The sequence below is a fragment of the Lampris incognitus genome, chromosome 5, assembly GCF_029633865.1.
Source record: "Lampris incognitus isolate fLamInc1 chromosome 5, fLamInc1.hap2, whole genome shotgun sequence".
Lineage (NCBI taxonomy): Eukaryota > Metazoa > Chordata > Actinopteri > Lampriformes > Lampridae > Lampris > Lampris incognitus.
The window spans coordinates 18,184,700-18,201,831 of NC_079215.1; the positions used below are offsets into that span (position 1 = coordinate 18,184,700).

The following is a 17,132-nucleotide window of genomic DNA, read 5'->3' on the forward strand; positions in this document are numbered from 1 at the left end:
CCTCTGGCCACCTGGTGGTCCGATCCACCATTGTGAGCAGGTGCGTAAAACCCTGTGAAGAAGGTAGAGGGCCCACCAGGTCCACATGCACGTGGTTGAAACGTCTGGCCGGGATCGGAAACGGTTCGAGGGGCGACTTAGTGTGCTGGTGGACCTTAGCGCGCTGGCACGCTACACATGCAGCAGCCCACCCCTTTACGTCCTTGCGGAGGCCAGGCCAGACGAACTTGGAACCGACCAACTTCACCGACGCCCGAACTCCAGGGTGCGAGAGGGAGTGAATCGAATCAAAAACTCGACGGCGCCAGGCCACTGGAACAACGGGGCGGGGACGGCCGGTGGAGACATCGCAGAGGAGGGCAGGACTGCCTTCCTACATCACAGCGTCCTCCAGCTTGAGGCCGGTACGCGTTGACCTAAGGGCAAGGACGTCCGGGTCGCTGGGCTGGTCGGCAGCCATAGTGGAGAAATCCACACCGAGGTGCACAGGACACACAAGCACACGCGACAGACAATCAGCAACAGGGTTGGACTTCCCGGCCACATGTTGAATGTCCGTTGTGAACTCGGAGATTGCCGCTAGGTGGCGCTGCTGACGAGCAGACCACGGCTCAGTCACCTTGGACATGGCGAAAGTCAGCGGTTTATGATCCACATAAGCCGTGAATGGGCGACCCTCCAGCAGGAAGCGGAAATGCCGGGTTGCAAGGTGCAGTGCCAGCAACTCCCGGTCAAAAACGCTGTACTTGCGCTCGCTATCCCGCAGTTTGCGGCTTAAAAATGCGAGTGGCTGCCACGCATTCGCCACACGCTGTTCAACCACAGCCCCCACGGCTATGTCAGACGCATCGGTTGTTAAAGCTATGGACGCCGTGGGTGTGGGATGGGCGAGGAGGGCAGCGTTAGCCAGGGCGCACTTAGCTTCGTCAAAGGCCTGGACCCGTTCGGGAGTCCAGTCGACAGGGTCGTTAGCCTTCTTAAGCCGCAGGGCTTCGTAAAGTGGCTGAAGGAGGTGGGCAGCGCGAGGGAGGAAACGGTTATAGAAATTCACCATGCCCAAGAATTCCTGCAATGCCTTAACAGAGACTGGGCGGGGAAATTCCGCCACCGCTTGCACCTTAGAAGGCAACGGGACCGCGCCTTGCGGCGAAATGCGGTGACCCAAGAAGTCAATCACCGGCAGTCCAAACTGACACTTGGCCGGGTTGACTATCAGGCCGTGTTCGTCCAAACAACGGAAAACCTGTTTCAGGTGCGCCAGGTGCTCTTCAGCTGACGGACTGGCCACTAATATGTCGTCGAGATAAACGAACACGAAATCAAGGTCACGCAACACCGAGTCCATCAGCCTCTGAAAGGTTTGCGCAGCCCCCTTCAAGCCAAAAGGCATGCGCATGAACTCAAAAAGCCCAAATGGGGTGATCACTGCGGTCTTGGGCACGTCCTCTGCGCGCACGGGAACCTGATGATAGCCGCGCACCAGGTCCACCTTAGAGAAAATAGTGGTACCCGCCACGCGTATAGAAAAGTCCTGTATGTGTGGGATGGGATAGCGGTCATTGGCGGTGACGTTGTTCTGGCGGCGAAAGTCGCCGCAAGGCTGCCACGACCCATCCGCCTCGGGCACCATGTGAAGCGGCGAGGCCCACGGGCTGTTGGAACGCCTCACTATACCCAGACGCTCCATGATGGCGAACTCCTCCTTAGCTGTAGCCAATTTTACCGTGTCGAGGCGCCGCACGCGCGCAAAAACTGGCGGTCCCAGAGTGGGAATGAAATGTTGTACCCCGTGTTCAGTAACCACGGTGGAAAAGGCCGGCGTAGTCACCGATGGTAAATCCGCCAGCAAACGCTGAAAAACATCCCCTAATGCTAAAAAGTTAGCGTGTGTTAACGGCCCGGCTCCCCCTGTCTCGCATCAATTAAACGGCGGTTTGCAACATCAACCAGCAGACCATTAGCACACAGAAAATCCGCGCCGATAATAGGAACAGTAATCGCGGCCACTACAAAGTCCCACTCAAAATGGCGCCCGTGGAAACAAACAGTCACCAACCTTGTGCCAAACGTCGCAATGGACGAACCGTTAGCTGCACTTAACTGTGGGCCGCCGCCTTCGGTCGACCTGTCTGTCTAAGCAGGAGGGAGTAGGCTCTTTTGCGAGCCTGAGTCCACCAGAAACCGTCTCGCTGACATGGTGTCCTTAATGAAGAGCAGCTCACTACGTCCGCCAGCGCCCACAGCTGCTACTGAGCGCTGGCCCTGGAGTTTCCCGCCGTCTCAAACGTGCACGGAGGGACGCAACGCCTCGCCTCGGACAGCCACCACTGCCGGGCCCGCGTCCTCCGACGCCGGCTGCAGAGGCTCAGATGCCACACTCCGCACAGAGACCCGTCTGGTAGCCAGCAGGACCCGATCGGCCTCCTCAGCCAAACCTCGGCAGTCACCAGCGGCCAGACACGGGGAGTTAGCCAAAGCCGCGCGTACAGAAGGAAGCTGGCGCAGGAAAACGTGCGGGAAAAGGAATCCACCTTCGTCTGAGCCTAGCAGCGACAGCGTATTGTCCATGAGATCCACAGCCGTCCCGTCGCCCAAACCGGATAGGGAAAGGATTCTATCTGCCCTCTCTGCGGCAGATAGGCTGTACCTCCGGAGCAGAAGATGTTTGAGGGCGACGTATTTATCGTGTTGCGGAGGGGCGCGCAACAGCTGCATGGCCCGGCGTGTGGACTGCTGGTCCAGCGCAGCGACGACCAAATAATATCTGGAGTCGTCCGCGGAGATTCCACGCAGGTGGAACAGCGCCTCGACATGCTGGAACCACGAAGCCGGGTCGCTCTGCCAGAACTCTGGGAGTTTCACAGCCGCGGCGAGAACGGCCGGCTGTGAGAGTTGGGGCGGCGTGACCGAAGTGGATTCACACTCATCTTCTGCTCCAAACATGTTCAATTCGGGGTCACCAATGTGGCAGGATGAGGAAAAATCACAGGAGACGAAGGCGAGTTTGCTGTTTATTCCTCAGCTTCAAAACCAAACTACAGCAGGAACAACCCTGCACCAGCAAGCCCGGGAACGTAAACCACGCCCCCAGCTCACAGTCCTGCTGGGTGAGAGGCATAGCCCCTAGTGTCCGCCACAATCTGATGAAAATGAAGTATACCACTGTCAAGGCGACATAGATGTTTCTGATAACTCTTTTATTGTATTTAAATTATATATTTATATACACCAATCAGACAAAACATTAGAACCACATGCCTAATAATTGTGTAGGTCCCCTCTGTGCCACCAAAACGGCTCCGACCTGTCGAGGCATGGACTCCACAAGACCTCTGAAGGTGTCTTCTGGTATCTGAGACCAAGACGTTAGCAACAGAGCCTTTAAGTCCTGTAAGTTGTGAGGTGGGGCCTCCATAAATAAGTCTTATTTTCTAGCACATCCCACAGACGCTCGATTGGATTGAGATCTGGGGAATTTGGAGGCCAAGGCAACACCTTGAACTTTTTGCCATGTTCCTCAAACCATTCCTGAACAATTTTTGCTGAAAGAGGCCACTGCCATCAGGGAATACCGTTGCTATGAAGGGTTGTACCTGGTCTGCCGTACTAAATTGTCCCTAGATGTGAATGTGTCGGCCCTGTGATGGGCTGGTGGCCTGTCCAGGCTGTGTCCCCGCCTGCTGTCCAATGACTGCTGGGATGGGCTCCTAGGGTCGTGGGACCTTATTAGGACCCTAGTAGGATAAGTGGCTTGGATAATGGATGGATGTTACCTGCTGCAGCTTTAAGTTATATAACCATATTACAATAACCAAAATGTCATATGATGTCTAGTCTCATATTACAATATCAATATTATATTCATATATTGGCCAGCTCCGATGGATGTGAGACCAGCTATGTTATATGTTTTGGAGACAGTGGCACTCCCGAAAAGACAGGAGGCGGTGCTGGTGGTGGCAGAGTTGAAGATGATGAGATTTTCATTGGGAGTGATGAAGAAGGACAGGATTAGGAACGAGTATATTAGAAGGACCACTCAGGTTGGATGGTTTTGAGACAAAGCAAGAGAGGCAAGACTGAGATGGCTTGGACATGTGTGGAGGAGAGATGCTAGGTATATTGGGGGAAGGATGCTGAATGTGGAGCTGCCAGGCAAGAGGAAAAGAGGAAGGCCAAAGAGGAGGGTTATGGATGTGGTGAGAGAGGACATGCAGGTGGCTGGTGTGACGGAAGAAGATGCAGAGGACAGGAAGAGATGGAAACGGCTGATCCGCTGTGGCGACCCCTAACAGCAGCAGCTGAAAGTAGTAGTAGTAGTAGTAGTAGATATTGGCCAGCTCCAGTGGAGTTGTAACTTATCTTCTGTACTATTTTTCACGATGTAGAAAAATGTTCTGTGGTAGTGACAAGCTGTTGTTTACAGTGGATTCATTTGCATAAGTACAAGCTAAGAAGTGAAAACTGGATTTTGTCCACACTGACTATCGGTGTCTTCTTCCTCCATCAGATCCAGCCCTATGAGAAGATCAAGGCCAGGGGTCTCCCTGATGACATTGCTGCCAGCCTCAACAAGCTGGTGGTAGTCAAACTGAACGGGGGTCTCGGGACCAGCATGGGCTGCAAGGGCCCCAAGAGCCTCATCAGCGTCCGCAACGAGAATACATTTCTGGACCTGACTGTTCAGCAGATAGAGGTAGAGAACACACATCGCTTTACTGATATGCAGTTTAGAGACCCTGATAAGAATTTGGTGGGGTTTTTTTTTCATTAAAGGTCCCTTGAAACAACTGTTAGAGCACTGCAAACATCTGCGATTTTATGTATATCCAAATTAAACAGCACAGTTGGGTGGAATTTGCCAATAAAAGTCGAAGAAAAACCTTCTCATAAACACAAAATCAAATGATTTTTGGCGAATTTCTAGAACTTAAAGAGGTAACAAAAAAAGAATATACTCTTAATTTCATGGCACTTTTGTTAAGAACGTTGTAGTTTTTTTATATGAAGCTCAGTATATTACGATATACAGTAGACGAGAATATATGGAGTGATTCTTGGGGTAAACTTTGGTTTTGTTCCTACATCCCTTCCCTTTTCCTGGTTCTAGCCCTGAAAACATTGTCCCTAAGATTCCTTGAAGTGGTAGCTGGAATTAGGCTTGTCATTGTGGATGGTTTTCCTTGCGGTATGCAGTTTCACAACAACACTAGTGGTAAAAACTCATCACAGTCAGTACTGGTATTTATTATTACAATGTAAAAGTAAATATTATTGTTCCACCGCAGATGTTTGACAAAAACGTTTGACTAAGTGTGTGCAGCAATGTCTTATGTGTTAATGACTGAACAGTGTAAAAGAGTTACTGTGACGTTAAAAGCCATGCGATGTTGCTTGACCTCCTCCATGGGCTCTTTTGGCTCTGTCTCTATGGGACAAATGAATTGAGTTTTAGTTTTAATGCCTGAAATAAGGTCTGAGGTCAGCACAAGTTTAGGAGATTCAGCTGTTTTGTTCTTTGAGATAATCTTCACAAATGAACTCTGGCTTTACAGATTTTGAAGCCTAAATACCAGTCTTATGATAAAAAGTTAACGTTACGTTAATCTGGGAAGCGTGCTTATATGTGACAGTAAACCATTTGATACACATTGTTTCACTATATTACATGAACGCTTCCAAAGTTTACAAATGAAATTTTCATGACCGGTTGTGTTTGACATAATATTTGACATCCTAAACTCTTGAGATTCATTATGTAACATGATGGCAAACTAATGCAGTGTTAGCACCATGCTTTACTTGGTGAGCTATACATTACCATTAAATTGGTATAAATTCCCCACTCCTCTCTTTGTGGTCATCTTCAGCACCTGAATAAGTGCTTTAAAACCAACGTGCCACTCGTGCTGATGAACTCCTTCAACACAGATGAGGACACCAAGAAGATCCTGAAGAAATACGCTCACCACCGTGTCAAAATACACACCTTCAACCAGAGCAGGTAACACACATGCTGAGCAAGGCACATTTGTGATTGTATTTCTGAACTGATCATGTAACCCTGCCTTCCCTCCTCCAGGTACCCACGGATCAACAAGGAATCACTCCTACCCATTGGCAAAGATCTTGGGATGACTGGGGAGAACGCTGAGGCCTGGTACCCTCCGGGTCACGGTGACACCTATGCCAGCTTCTACAACTCGGGTCTCCTGGACAAACTCATTGCAGAGGGCAAAGAGTACATCTTCATCTCCAACATTGACAATCTGGGGGCCACCGTGGACCTTTTCATCCTCAACCACCTCATGTCCCAGCCACCCGACAGGCGCTGTGAGTTCATCATGGAGGTCACAGACAAGACCAGGGCTGATGTCAAGGTCAGAGAGTTTTGTTTTTTTCCTCCTACTGTCACTGAGTCTGAAGCTATAATTGTTAAGATAGCCAATTTGGTTTAATTTATTTACACCTATGGTGGTACATTAGTGTTTGACCACTCAAAATCCCTCTCCATGTTTAACCTGATTTTACCTGATGTTGTAGTAACTGTTGGTAAGTCCTCTGTGAGCATGTTCTGTCATACCTGCTTGTTAGACACAACAACTTCTACCACTCATTGTTGCCTGCCTTGTTTGACCTCATTCGGCTGCTGTGATGACGCAAAACTAGGAGTTATGGGGTGTCCCGGTGGCTCACCTGGTAGAGCGTACATCACATAAGGCTGAGTCCTTCCCGCAGTGGCCTGGGTTCGAATCTGGCCTGGGCCCTTTGCTGCATGTCATCCCCTCTCTCTTTGCTGTCTCTCTCTACTATTGCTATCAAATAAAGGTGGAAAATGCCAAAAATAATCTTTAAAAAAAAAAACCAAACAATTATGAGTTGTATAATTTCTTCCAAGAAAGTCTGATACAAACTATAACAATTGAAATGACCAACTACCAAAGAACACTTGATTTGGGTATTCATGGATCAGCAATTGTTTAAATAAACAACCGAATGTATTAAAAAGGACGTTTGTTTGCAGGAGTATTGCTTAATTGTTTTTTAAATTCAAACTTTGTTCATTAATTTGTCCAGTATTTATCATTAACTCATCATTTTGTATCCCTGTATGCTCTCATTGCTGTATGCATAGTTACGTTCTTGTTTACCACACTGAAATGAAGTGAATCACTAAATGTTCAACAACCATAAAAATACACATACACGTTTTGATATGAAGGAAATAGATGTGTAGGATTTTCCTGGATGCACCAGTCCATTTCCTGCTTTGCGGCCCTTTATCCTTTTACAGGGTGGCACCCTGATCCAGTATGATAACCATCTGCGACTCCTGGAGATTGCCCAGGTGCCCAAGGCCCACGTGGATGAGTTCAAGTCGGTCACCAAATTTAAGATCTTCAACACCAACAACCTGTGGATCTCTCTCCCTGCTATCAAGAGAGTGCACGAGAAGAACGCCATGGACCTGGAAATCATCGTCAACCCAAAGGTGACTGAGGAAATGTGTCCCCAATTCAGTCCACATGTAGGCTGCCGTGGTTCTCATCCTTAAGGGTTAGTCAGATGGAGTTAGGACGTCCTTGATGATCTATGGAATGTCGAAAAAAAAATTAAATACTAACTGTAGATTCTTGTGGACTCTTATGAAGAATTTTGAAAAACAACTACAGTTAAAAACACTCAGGCAGACAAGACTAACTGATTTAGTTATAGACAGAGAAAATGAATAATAATATAATAAAAAACTTTATTCACATAGCACTTTTCTTGACAATTTTACAAAGTGCTTTACAAAAGAAATAAAACCAGACAAGGCAAAAATGAGAATAAGACCAAAGGACATGAGCACAGAGACAATAAATGTATAAGACCAAGTAAATAGGAACAAAAATAAAAACAGTATAAATAAATAAAAACAAATATCAAACATCTCCAAAAGATTTCACAAAGAAAAGTTTTAAGAAGAGATTTAAAAGACGCTAGATACTTGGTTTGTTTTAGTTCAACAGGAAGAGAGGCCCATAGTGTGGGGGCGCTAACAGCAAAAGGCTGATCACCCTTTGTAACAAACCAAGACCTGGGAATACCCAGCAGGGCTCCATCTGCAGATCTTAATGGTCGAGAGGGTGTATACCAGGCCAATAAATCAGAAATGTATGTAGGAGCAAGACTGTTTAAGGCCTTAAAAGTGAGCAATAAAAATTTAAAATCAATTCGAAATCTCACAGGGAGCCAGTGTAGGGAGGCAAGCACAGGAGTGATGTGATCATGCCTCTTTGTCCTGATAATGAGTCAAGCAGCAGCATTTTGTACCAACTGGGGATGGTGGATGGAGCCCTGGCTGATACCTGAGTAAAGTGTGTTGCCATAATCAAGCCGAGAATAGATAAAAGTATGTACAACTTTTTGTAGATCAGCAATTGATAAAAAAATCACCCAATTTTCGCTTGAGCTGGAAGAAACAGGACAGAACAATACTTTTGACTTGATTATCAAAATGGAGGTTAGCATTGAATATTAACCCTAGATTCCTAGCAACCTGCTTAATACTGTTTGACAAACCACCAAGATTAGTACCAAAAGGGCTGATGGAATTTGGTGGACCGAACAGAATGACCTCAGACTTATCAGCATTAAATTTAAGAACATTTTGGGACATCAAGGATTTAATATCAGAGAGGCAAGTTGTGAGATTTGCTAGGCTGCCAGGATCTGTGGGTTTTAGTGGCATGTATAACCGAGTGTTATCAGCATAAAAATGGCAAAACACATCATGATTTTTAATAAATAAACTCATGATTAGCCCGAAAATGTATTCGCTTGAACTAAGGAAGTGTAAATGGATCAATTCCAGGGAAAAGACTCAAGTACAGTTGTGAACAAAGTTGTATAATAAAACATTAGTTATATCTCATGTCTGTGAACAGTACAGTGCAGTGTGGTTTAGGGTTAAATCACACTTAACACTCAGCTAACTTTTCAAGTGCTGAGTCAGAGATTACAAGTCTGTGATTCTACTCATTTAGAGAGGCAGAATCTAAACTGTAATGTGTCAGCTGTCACACAGTACATATACACACACTTCAGCAATGGAAACATGAGCAAAGTGTTGTAAGAATAACTAGGCAGGATAACTAGGATATGAGAAATTTGCATTTTACATGGTATATGATTAGGTTGTTACTGAATGCCCTTATTCAAATTAGGGACAAATGACCTTGTCTGCCAGCTTCAGTGGCTGCAAATGTAAATATTTAAATTGAAATATTCCATCACTTCAGCTCTTAGCAGCCACAGGAAGGACTACCTGGATTATGTTGGATACCTGCTAGGTTTGTCAGGTTAGCTGGTTTTTCCATGGATATACGGTATCAGAACAACACCGGTACTATTAACTCACTACTATTATTACCATTGCCATTAAAACCAGTATTTTGTTACAATAAACTGAATGTACATGGTACTGCCGCGGAGCTGTGGACCTTGTTGACTTAATAAAACAATACAACAAAATTTGCTCATCACTAATCAGTAGCAGTCTATAAGAACTGGTGTCACTTTCCAGCAACTTGACATAGCTTGCTGGTATTAAATTTTAGCGAAATCTCAGATCACCGACAGTCTCACCTGAACTAGGGCTGTGCAACACTGACAAAATCAAATACCTTGATATTTTTGACTGAATACCTCTGTGACAGTATTTTGGTAATGTCTATTGGTGCTTTCATAAGATATTTCCACACAAGAAAATGTTGAGAAACGATCATTAGTAATGTGGATAAGATGACCAAGCAGTTAGAGACATTCATTGTTCATTTCATTTGGCTAAAACGGGCTGATAAATTCAGGAAATTATGTCAATTTACTGTAATGCATCCTTTAAGACCATGGAATTACAATGTTTAAGTTATATCACCATGTTATGTTAACCAAAATCCCAGACAATATCTGGTTTCATATCACCATATCAATATTATATTGCAATATTAAATCGATACATTGCCCAGCTCTAACCTGAACGGGGGTGTCCTCAAACTTTAAAGGTTATTGTGCAACATGATGGAGGAGGAGTTACTATACAAAATAAAGACAGCCACTGACCCCCACTAAGAGAGCAACACCAATGTAAAACTGATACCACCGACATAAGTCAAATACCTGTTTAAATGACTGGTTGAGTACCATCATTTATTAAGTGACTGTGGATGATTTCCCACCCTGCACCTCTGACAGTTTCTCTCCAAAACCAGACACTGGAAGGAGGGCTGAATGTGATTCAGTTGGAGACGGCCGTGGGTGCGGCCATCAAGAGCTTCGACAACGTCCTGGGCATCAACGTCCCGCGCAGCCGCTTCCTGCCCGTCAAGACAACCTCCGACCTGGTGTTGGTCATGTCCAACCTGTACAGCTTGGATGCTGGATCACTCACCATGAGCAGGGAGAGAGAATTCCTCACCACGCCTCACGTCAAACTAGGGAGATCTTTTACCAAGGTAGGGAGATCAAAAAGGCTTCATCAGTTCAAGTCCTTTAGAGACTGATCCAAGAGGCCAAGTAGTTGAGATATGACGTTGCAAAACTGTGAACAAGTTGATCTTTTGGTAGATTGGATCTGGTTTCCCTCTCACCGCGAGTGATTTCAAGAAGGTGAACCTGTTCAAAAGTGTACCATCCAATCACAGCTTTCAAGTCTCTTAAGGCTGATCCAATGGGGCTTATGTAGCTAAGATGTAAAGCTGCAGGATTGTGAAGATTGATAGCAGCTTGGAGTGATTTCCATGAAACATGACCGAACTCATTTTGTTACAAGTTGATTGTGATATTTATTGATATTGGCTAGGCAATAATGGCTATGACAGGTAACCAGATCATATCAGTGTTATTCTACACTACAGTTTATATAACAATTAGTGTGTGAAGTGGGCAGTACCGGCACTTCTTTATTTGGTGCTTGTGAGTGCCCGGACTTTCTCTTGCGTATTGTGTATTCTCATAAACTCTAGGTATGCATAGTGTTTCTCCCTCAGCCAGTTTCTATTGCTGAGTCGCTCTCTCCCCAAATTAAATCTTGTCTTCTGTTGTTTTGTTTAGTTTAGTTTATTGTTTATTTGACAGGGACAACGCACAATTTTACAATTGCACCAGAGTTAGCTGGCAGCTAATTTGCATCTGCAGTCCCTGGGCAGGCAAACAAACAACAATGTTGTAGTCCACAGAGATCAATTTCAATAATCCCGCTTGCTAAACTTCAAATCAAAGGGTTTCATCACCTAGATCGCACCACATTATGCAGTTTCAGAGTGAATTCATTGTCATGTGTATAGCAAGCACAGGAAAGCATAGCATACGAAAATGACCACTTGGCTTATTGTACTTTTTTATGCATTGACTTGAATGATAAATATAATTTTTTTGGTATGAAGGATTAGGGGGCGGCACAGTGGTGCAGTGGTTAGTTAGCACGTTCACCTTACAGCAAGAAGGTCCTGGGTTTGAACCCCGGGGTTGTCCAACCTTGGGGATTACCGTAGGTCGTTCTCTGTGTGGTGTTTGCATGTTCTCCCCATGTCTGCGTGGGTTTCCTCCGCGTGCCCCGGATTCCTCTCACAGTCCAAAGACATGTAGGTCAGGTGAATCGGCCGTACTAAATTGTCGCTAGGTGTGAATGTGTGTGTGTGTGTGTGTGTGTGTGTGTGTGTCGGCCCTGTGATGGATTGGCGGCCTGTCCAGGGTGTCTCCCCGCCTGCCACCCAATGGCTGCTGGAATAGGCTCCAGCATCCCCGTGACCCTGAGAGCCTGATAAGCGGTTAAGATAATGGATGGATGGATGGATATATATATATAATATCAAAGTAAAACTTTTAATTTAAGCAAACATCAGGCAATATATACAGTTAACATGAAGTTAAACAAGGATGTGATTTATTTAGCAATGGGCATAAATTAAATTTGATCAACTGCCATAACAATGGGGTAAATCAAGTTTTCTTGAGTAAATTGAATTAGCCTGAGCCTGTCCCAGCAAGCTAAAGCTCTCACAAACTCAACACGAATCATCTGGTGTCCAAGGCTAGTCTAGCTCTGCAAATACCTATTATTTGTGTTAATACTGATGGAAAAAAATCTTTGAAGTGAGCATCCCCAGTACAGACCCACCCCTACATTGTTCTTAATGGAGGTCATACATTGACCAGCCTCTACATAACATTTTTTTTTAAATATTGTATGGTTACAGCACTGCTTCTGTTGTTTTATGTTACTTTTTTCCCCAATGGATGTTTTTTTTTTTTGTGGTGTTGAGACTGTGATCTGTTCGTTCTCTTAAAGGTCCAAGACTACCTGACGAGGTTCGACAGCATACCAGACATATTGGAACTGGACCACCTCACCGTGTCAGGTGACGTCACCTTCGGAAAGAACGTATCACTAAAGGTACACTCACTCTCAGTTGACCAAAATATTGTCCTTTAATTTTGTTGGAAAAAAAACAACAACAACGTGAATATCAATCTTAATTAGAGATTTTAGGTATATTTGACCACTTATGAGAACCTTGAGAGCGATTTTGTACTGCTGCTTTACTGCCTCTAGGGGGAGACTCCGTCTATGTCTTCTGTTAAGTACAGAAGAATCGTGTAAACTGAAATCAACATTCACAGACAAGATGAGAGAAAGTGAAACGGAAAACAGCAAATACAAATTAGACAGTGTCTTTTGGCACAGTATAGTTTAAATAGCCTGCGGTCACATTTAGTTAAATCTTACCCATTGTGTGCTGAGCCAACGTGACGTCACAGGGATTCCCGAGCGGTTAAAAAAAAGGTTTAATGGCAGGGCCCACGAAATCCTAAATTCTGCTTAAAAATTGATTTTAGGAGATGAATATCTAAATTGTATGAACTCTTTATCTATAATCATTAACATGAATCGTTAAGTTATCACAACTGTTTTCACAATGGTTTTATTTTCCATTTAATTTACATTTTGTAAAACAGTCATTACCAAGGGCTTAAGTTGCCTGCTGAGATTTAGACTGTATCTTCATTTAGTTTAACTTTGCCATCGTTTTTTATTATCTTACTACTGTGAGTCAGTTTTGCTAAAGAAGCATCAAATACTTGCTGCTTATTTCAAAGAGTACTAATTGCCTTTAAAAGTAACCCTAGAGTTTGTTAAGTATTGCTAATAAAATAGATGGTGTAGGTCAGTGAATGCCTCACTGTAGGGTTCCTGGGATCTCGTTTTTCTCTTGGAATCTTTCATTTTCCCCCAATTTTCACTTATAACTCAGTCTTAAATGAACAGTATTTTTTTTTTTTTGCTTAAAGGTAAACATAGCAGCTTAAAATGCTTTGCAGTTGTTGTTTTTTTTTTTAATCTCGTTTTATCCCACTGTTCTTACCAGGGAACAGTCATCATAATAGCCAACCACGGCGACAGGATCGACATTCCTGCCGGGGCTGTCCTGGAGAACAAGGTTGTGTCAGGGAATCTTCGCATCCTGGACCACTGACATCTGCCGAGGAGAAAAAAAGCCATTTGCACCTTAAAGAGACTCCTGGTCAAAAACAAAGCTGTTCCTCTTCACCAATATTTGACAGGACAGTTACTGAGAGGAAAAAAAACGGTTTTAATATGTTTGCACCATCTTCATGTTCACTTATCCATCCATCCATCCATTTTTCAAGTCGCTTCACCACAGCAGGAGCATGAATGTCACCCTTAAAAGGTCAAGGGTCAAGTTCAATGTTCTCAGTGGGATTTCCCGCCTGAAAAGCCATGTATTGGTTGGGCACATAACACCAACACATTAGCTATGAGCCCCATCCAAAAAACTTCATGTTAGCGAAATGAAATGACCCTACCTATGTCTGAGCCAACATCGGATCTCTTTATTTTATGTTAATAAAAGTGCAATGTGGATTTATTTGTGAGTTGTTTCTAATTTCTTGGTCCAGATAAAAACCCTTCACGAAGATGGGATGCCTCCCCTTTCCTTTACTCCTTACTTGCTGTCTGTCTTGTAAAATAAAGACTGAAAGAGAAAAAAAATCCAAAAAAAACAAGATATAAAATGTTGGCCCATGAAATGCTTATTGGTTTCATATTCTCAGAGTAAATTAACATTTGAAAAATTTGAAAATTGATTGCAATATTGCAAAATATTAACTTTTGCCAGAGTTTATTTATGAAACACGTCCATTCTGCTTTCTGTTAATACACTTCACTAGCCCTTCCTTTGGTAATATTAGCTTCTTTGCTGTAAACTGGTAAAACGATGGCTGCTGGAGGCTCTTCACAACACTGGATAAACTTCTAAAACCCCTTTGAGTAACCTTTCAGAATAGGTTGTTCTATTCTAACCTGTAATTGAAGTAAAACTATTGAAAGAAAAAATATTCTTATTATAAAATAAATATTTTTCTCAAAAACATGTGCCACAATTATTGGCACTCCCCCAAATTCTTATGAGTAAAGTAACTGAAGTATATTCCCATTCATATTTTGTATCTTTAAGTTCACCTGAGTGATTAGGTGCACTTAAATGGTAACTCGTGACTTCCTGTTTCACCGGCATATAAATATTAAGTGACACAAAGGCTAAATTCCCCCACAGTCATCCATCACTATGGGAAAGACCCATACAGTAGTTGCGTGCGACAAAAGTTTATTGAACTGCTCCCATCTCAGGAATCAGGAAATGGCTATTCAGATCTCAGTTGGCAGCACACTGATTTTGGTTTAGCAACAGGATAGACTGATGCATACAAGAATGCTTCAGCGTGTTGCATTTAAATTGAGGGACTCTAAATGGCCTGTTAGAGGGCAGAAGTTGCTATTCTCAGTTTCAAACATGCGAGGTGTCAGAAGAGAGTGCTAGCACGTCTGAGTATGCTCTTATGGGTTACTTGAAAGGAGTGTGCCACAGGTTGACCGATAATCTTTGCACAAATTTGGATTTGATTATATATAGTTTAGTTTTAAGTTTCACAGATAGGCTTGCAGGCCATACTGCGGTACAGCATGACACTCTGAATGACTGATTGAAAAAAAACCCAAAACAAACAAAACAAAAAAAATCTGGCTACTGGCTCCAAAAGATCTGAGTCTATGAAGAAAGTTAATGCAATGCTGTATCTTCTTACATATAAATTCACATGAGAAGTCCATGATAGGATGGCATCTACCATGACACCCAGGTATTTGTATGAAGAGACTTGTTTAATTTCTAAGTAGTGAATTTTCACTGGAGGCAGCCGACAATTAGGGGGAAGGCCAAAAATAATTTTCTCTGTCTTATTAGTGTTGAGATTAAGAGCATTTTTATCGCACCATTCAATTAGCCAGTCAACATTACACTGATACAGTATGGGATTATTGCTGTCAGTCAGTAGAGACAGTAAGGCGGCATCATCAGAGTATTTTAAAAGAAACTGGTTGGGCACACAGATGGTGCAATTTGCAGTGTACAATGTGAACAACACAGGTGAGCTAGTGCAGCCTTGAGGAGCTCCAACATTAGTCCTGACTGGAGGGGAACGTGGTAATCATTTACCTTTACTAGCTGTATTCTGTTAGTAAGAAAAGAGTTGTACCAGTAAATAACCTTTGGCTTTAACTGTAACTGAATCATTTTGGACAGGAATAGATCAGGCTGAATTGTATTAAATACAGATGAAAAGTCCAGGAAAAGAGTTCTGGCATATGTTTCAGGTTTGTCGAGGTGTTTGGAGATGAGATACACAAGTGGGACAGCTTTATCTTTCGTGTTGCGACCTTGCTTGTAGGCAATTTGAAAAGGATCCCGTGTGATACCTATTGCTCTGCTGACATGTTGGACCATAACCTTTTCCAATGATTTCATAATAACAGATGTAAGTGCTTTTGGCCGGAAGTCATTGCACTCTTTAGGACATTATTTTTTTGGGAGAGGTTTAAAATTAGACATCTTCCAAGTTAGTGGGATGGTAGGAGTGTCAAGAGTGTCAATGGACAGTTGAAAGATAGGTTGACAGGAGCCAATTCCCTGGCAAAGGATTTTAAAACAAGAACACTTCTTGAGTCACGACCAAGGGCTTTCATTGAGTTGATACGCTGGAAGATGCACCTGACTTCATCGACTGAAGAGGATGGTTTGAGTGGCCAAAGAATCTCCAAGGATCATAGTTGGTGAAATGTAGATGCTAGTTGTGTGTTTGCGTCAGAAAGTCTCCAAAACTATGACCATACACCACCTACGTAACCACAAGATGTTTGGGAGGGTTGCCAGAAAAAGCCTCTGCTGTCATTAAACAACAAACTCAAGTCCAGGCAGTCTACCAAATGTTAATTGAGCTTTCAGTGGGACCAGGTTCTGTAGTCAGATGGGACCAAAATAGAGCTTTTTGACAACAAACACCAGAGGTGGATTTAACGTATACCGAAAGATAGCCAAGCAGAAAAAAACCTCATCCCGACTGTGTAGTATGATAGTAGATCTTTGATGTTGTGGGGCTGTTTTTCTTCCAAAGGCCCAGCACAGCTTGTTAGGATACATGGAGTCATGGACTCCATCAAGGACCACCAGATATTAAATTGAAACCTGACTGCTTCTGCCAGGATGCTTAAACTGGGCCGTGGTTGGCTCATCCAGCAGGACAATAATCCAAAGCATACCCCAAAATCAATACAAAAATAGTTCACCGACCACATAATCAAGGTTTTGCCATGGCCATCCTAGTCCCCTGACCTAAACCCTGTAGAAAACCTGTGGGATGAGCTCAAGAGGCGAGTCCACAAGCGAGGACCTAGGAATCTGAAGGGTCTGGAAAGATTCTGTATGGAGGAATGGTCTCAGATGCCTTGCCAAGTCTTCTCCAATCTCATTATGCATTATAGGAGAGGACTCGGAGCTGTTATCTTGGCAAAGGGAGGCTGCGCAAAATATCAAATGAAGGGGTGCCAATAATTGTGGCACACATTTTTTCAGAAAAATATTTGTTTTATGATAAGAATTTATTTTTCCTGTTAATTGTTTTTCTCCAATTAAAGGTTCGATTTTTGTTAATATTTTGAGCGAAAGATCTAGACGATAAACAATAAAGAAAATTTTTCATAGCCGCTTTTGCTCATATTTATCAAAGGTGCC

At 43.7% G+C, this 17,132-nt stretch overlaps 1 protein-coding gene across 2 annotated transcripts in view; it reads left to right on the top strand.

Moving 5' to 3' along the window:
• LOC130113126 (UTP--glucose-1-phosphate uridylyltransferase-like) overlaps window positions 1-13,925 on the top strand; it is a 28,888-nt gene extending 14,963 nt beyond the window's left edge. For both annotated transcript variants that reach the window (XM_056280648.1, XM_056280647.1), the window contains exons 4-10: window positions 4,511-4,696; window positions 5,871-6,004; window positions 6,083-6,380; window positions 7,295-7,492; window positions 10,254-10,496; window positions 12,332-12,436; window positions 13,410-13,925. In XM_056280648.1, the coding sequence (XP_056136623.1) occupies window positions 4,511-4,696; window positions 5,871-6,004; window positions 6,083-6,380; window positions 7,295-7,492; window positions 10,254-10,496; window positions 12,332-12,436; window positions 13,410-13,517 (1,272 nt within the window). In that variant the 3' untranslated portion in view covers window positions 13,518-13,925. The remainder of the gene's footprint in view (window positions 1-4,510; window positions 4,697-5,870; window positions 6,005-6,082; window positions 6,381-7,294; window positions 7,493-10,253; window positions 10,497-12,331; window positions 12,437-13,409) is intronic.
• Window positions 13,926-17,132: the final 3,207 nt, after the last annotated feature.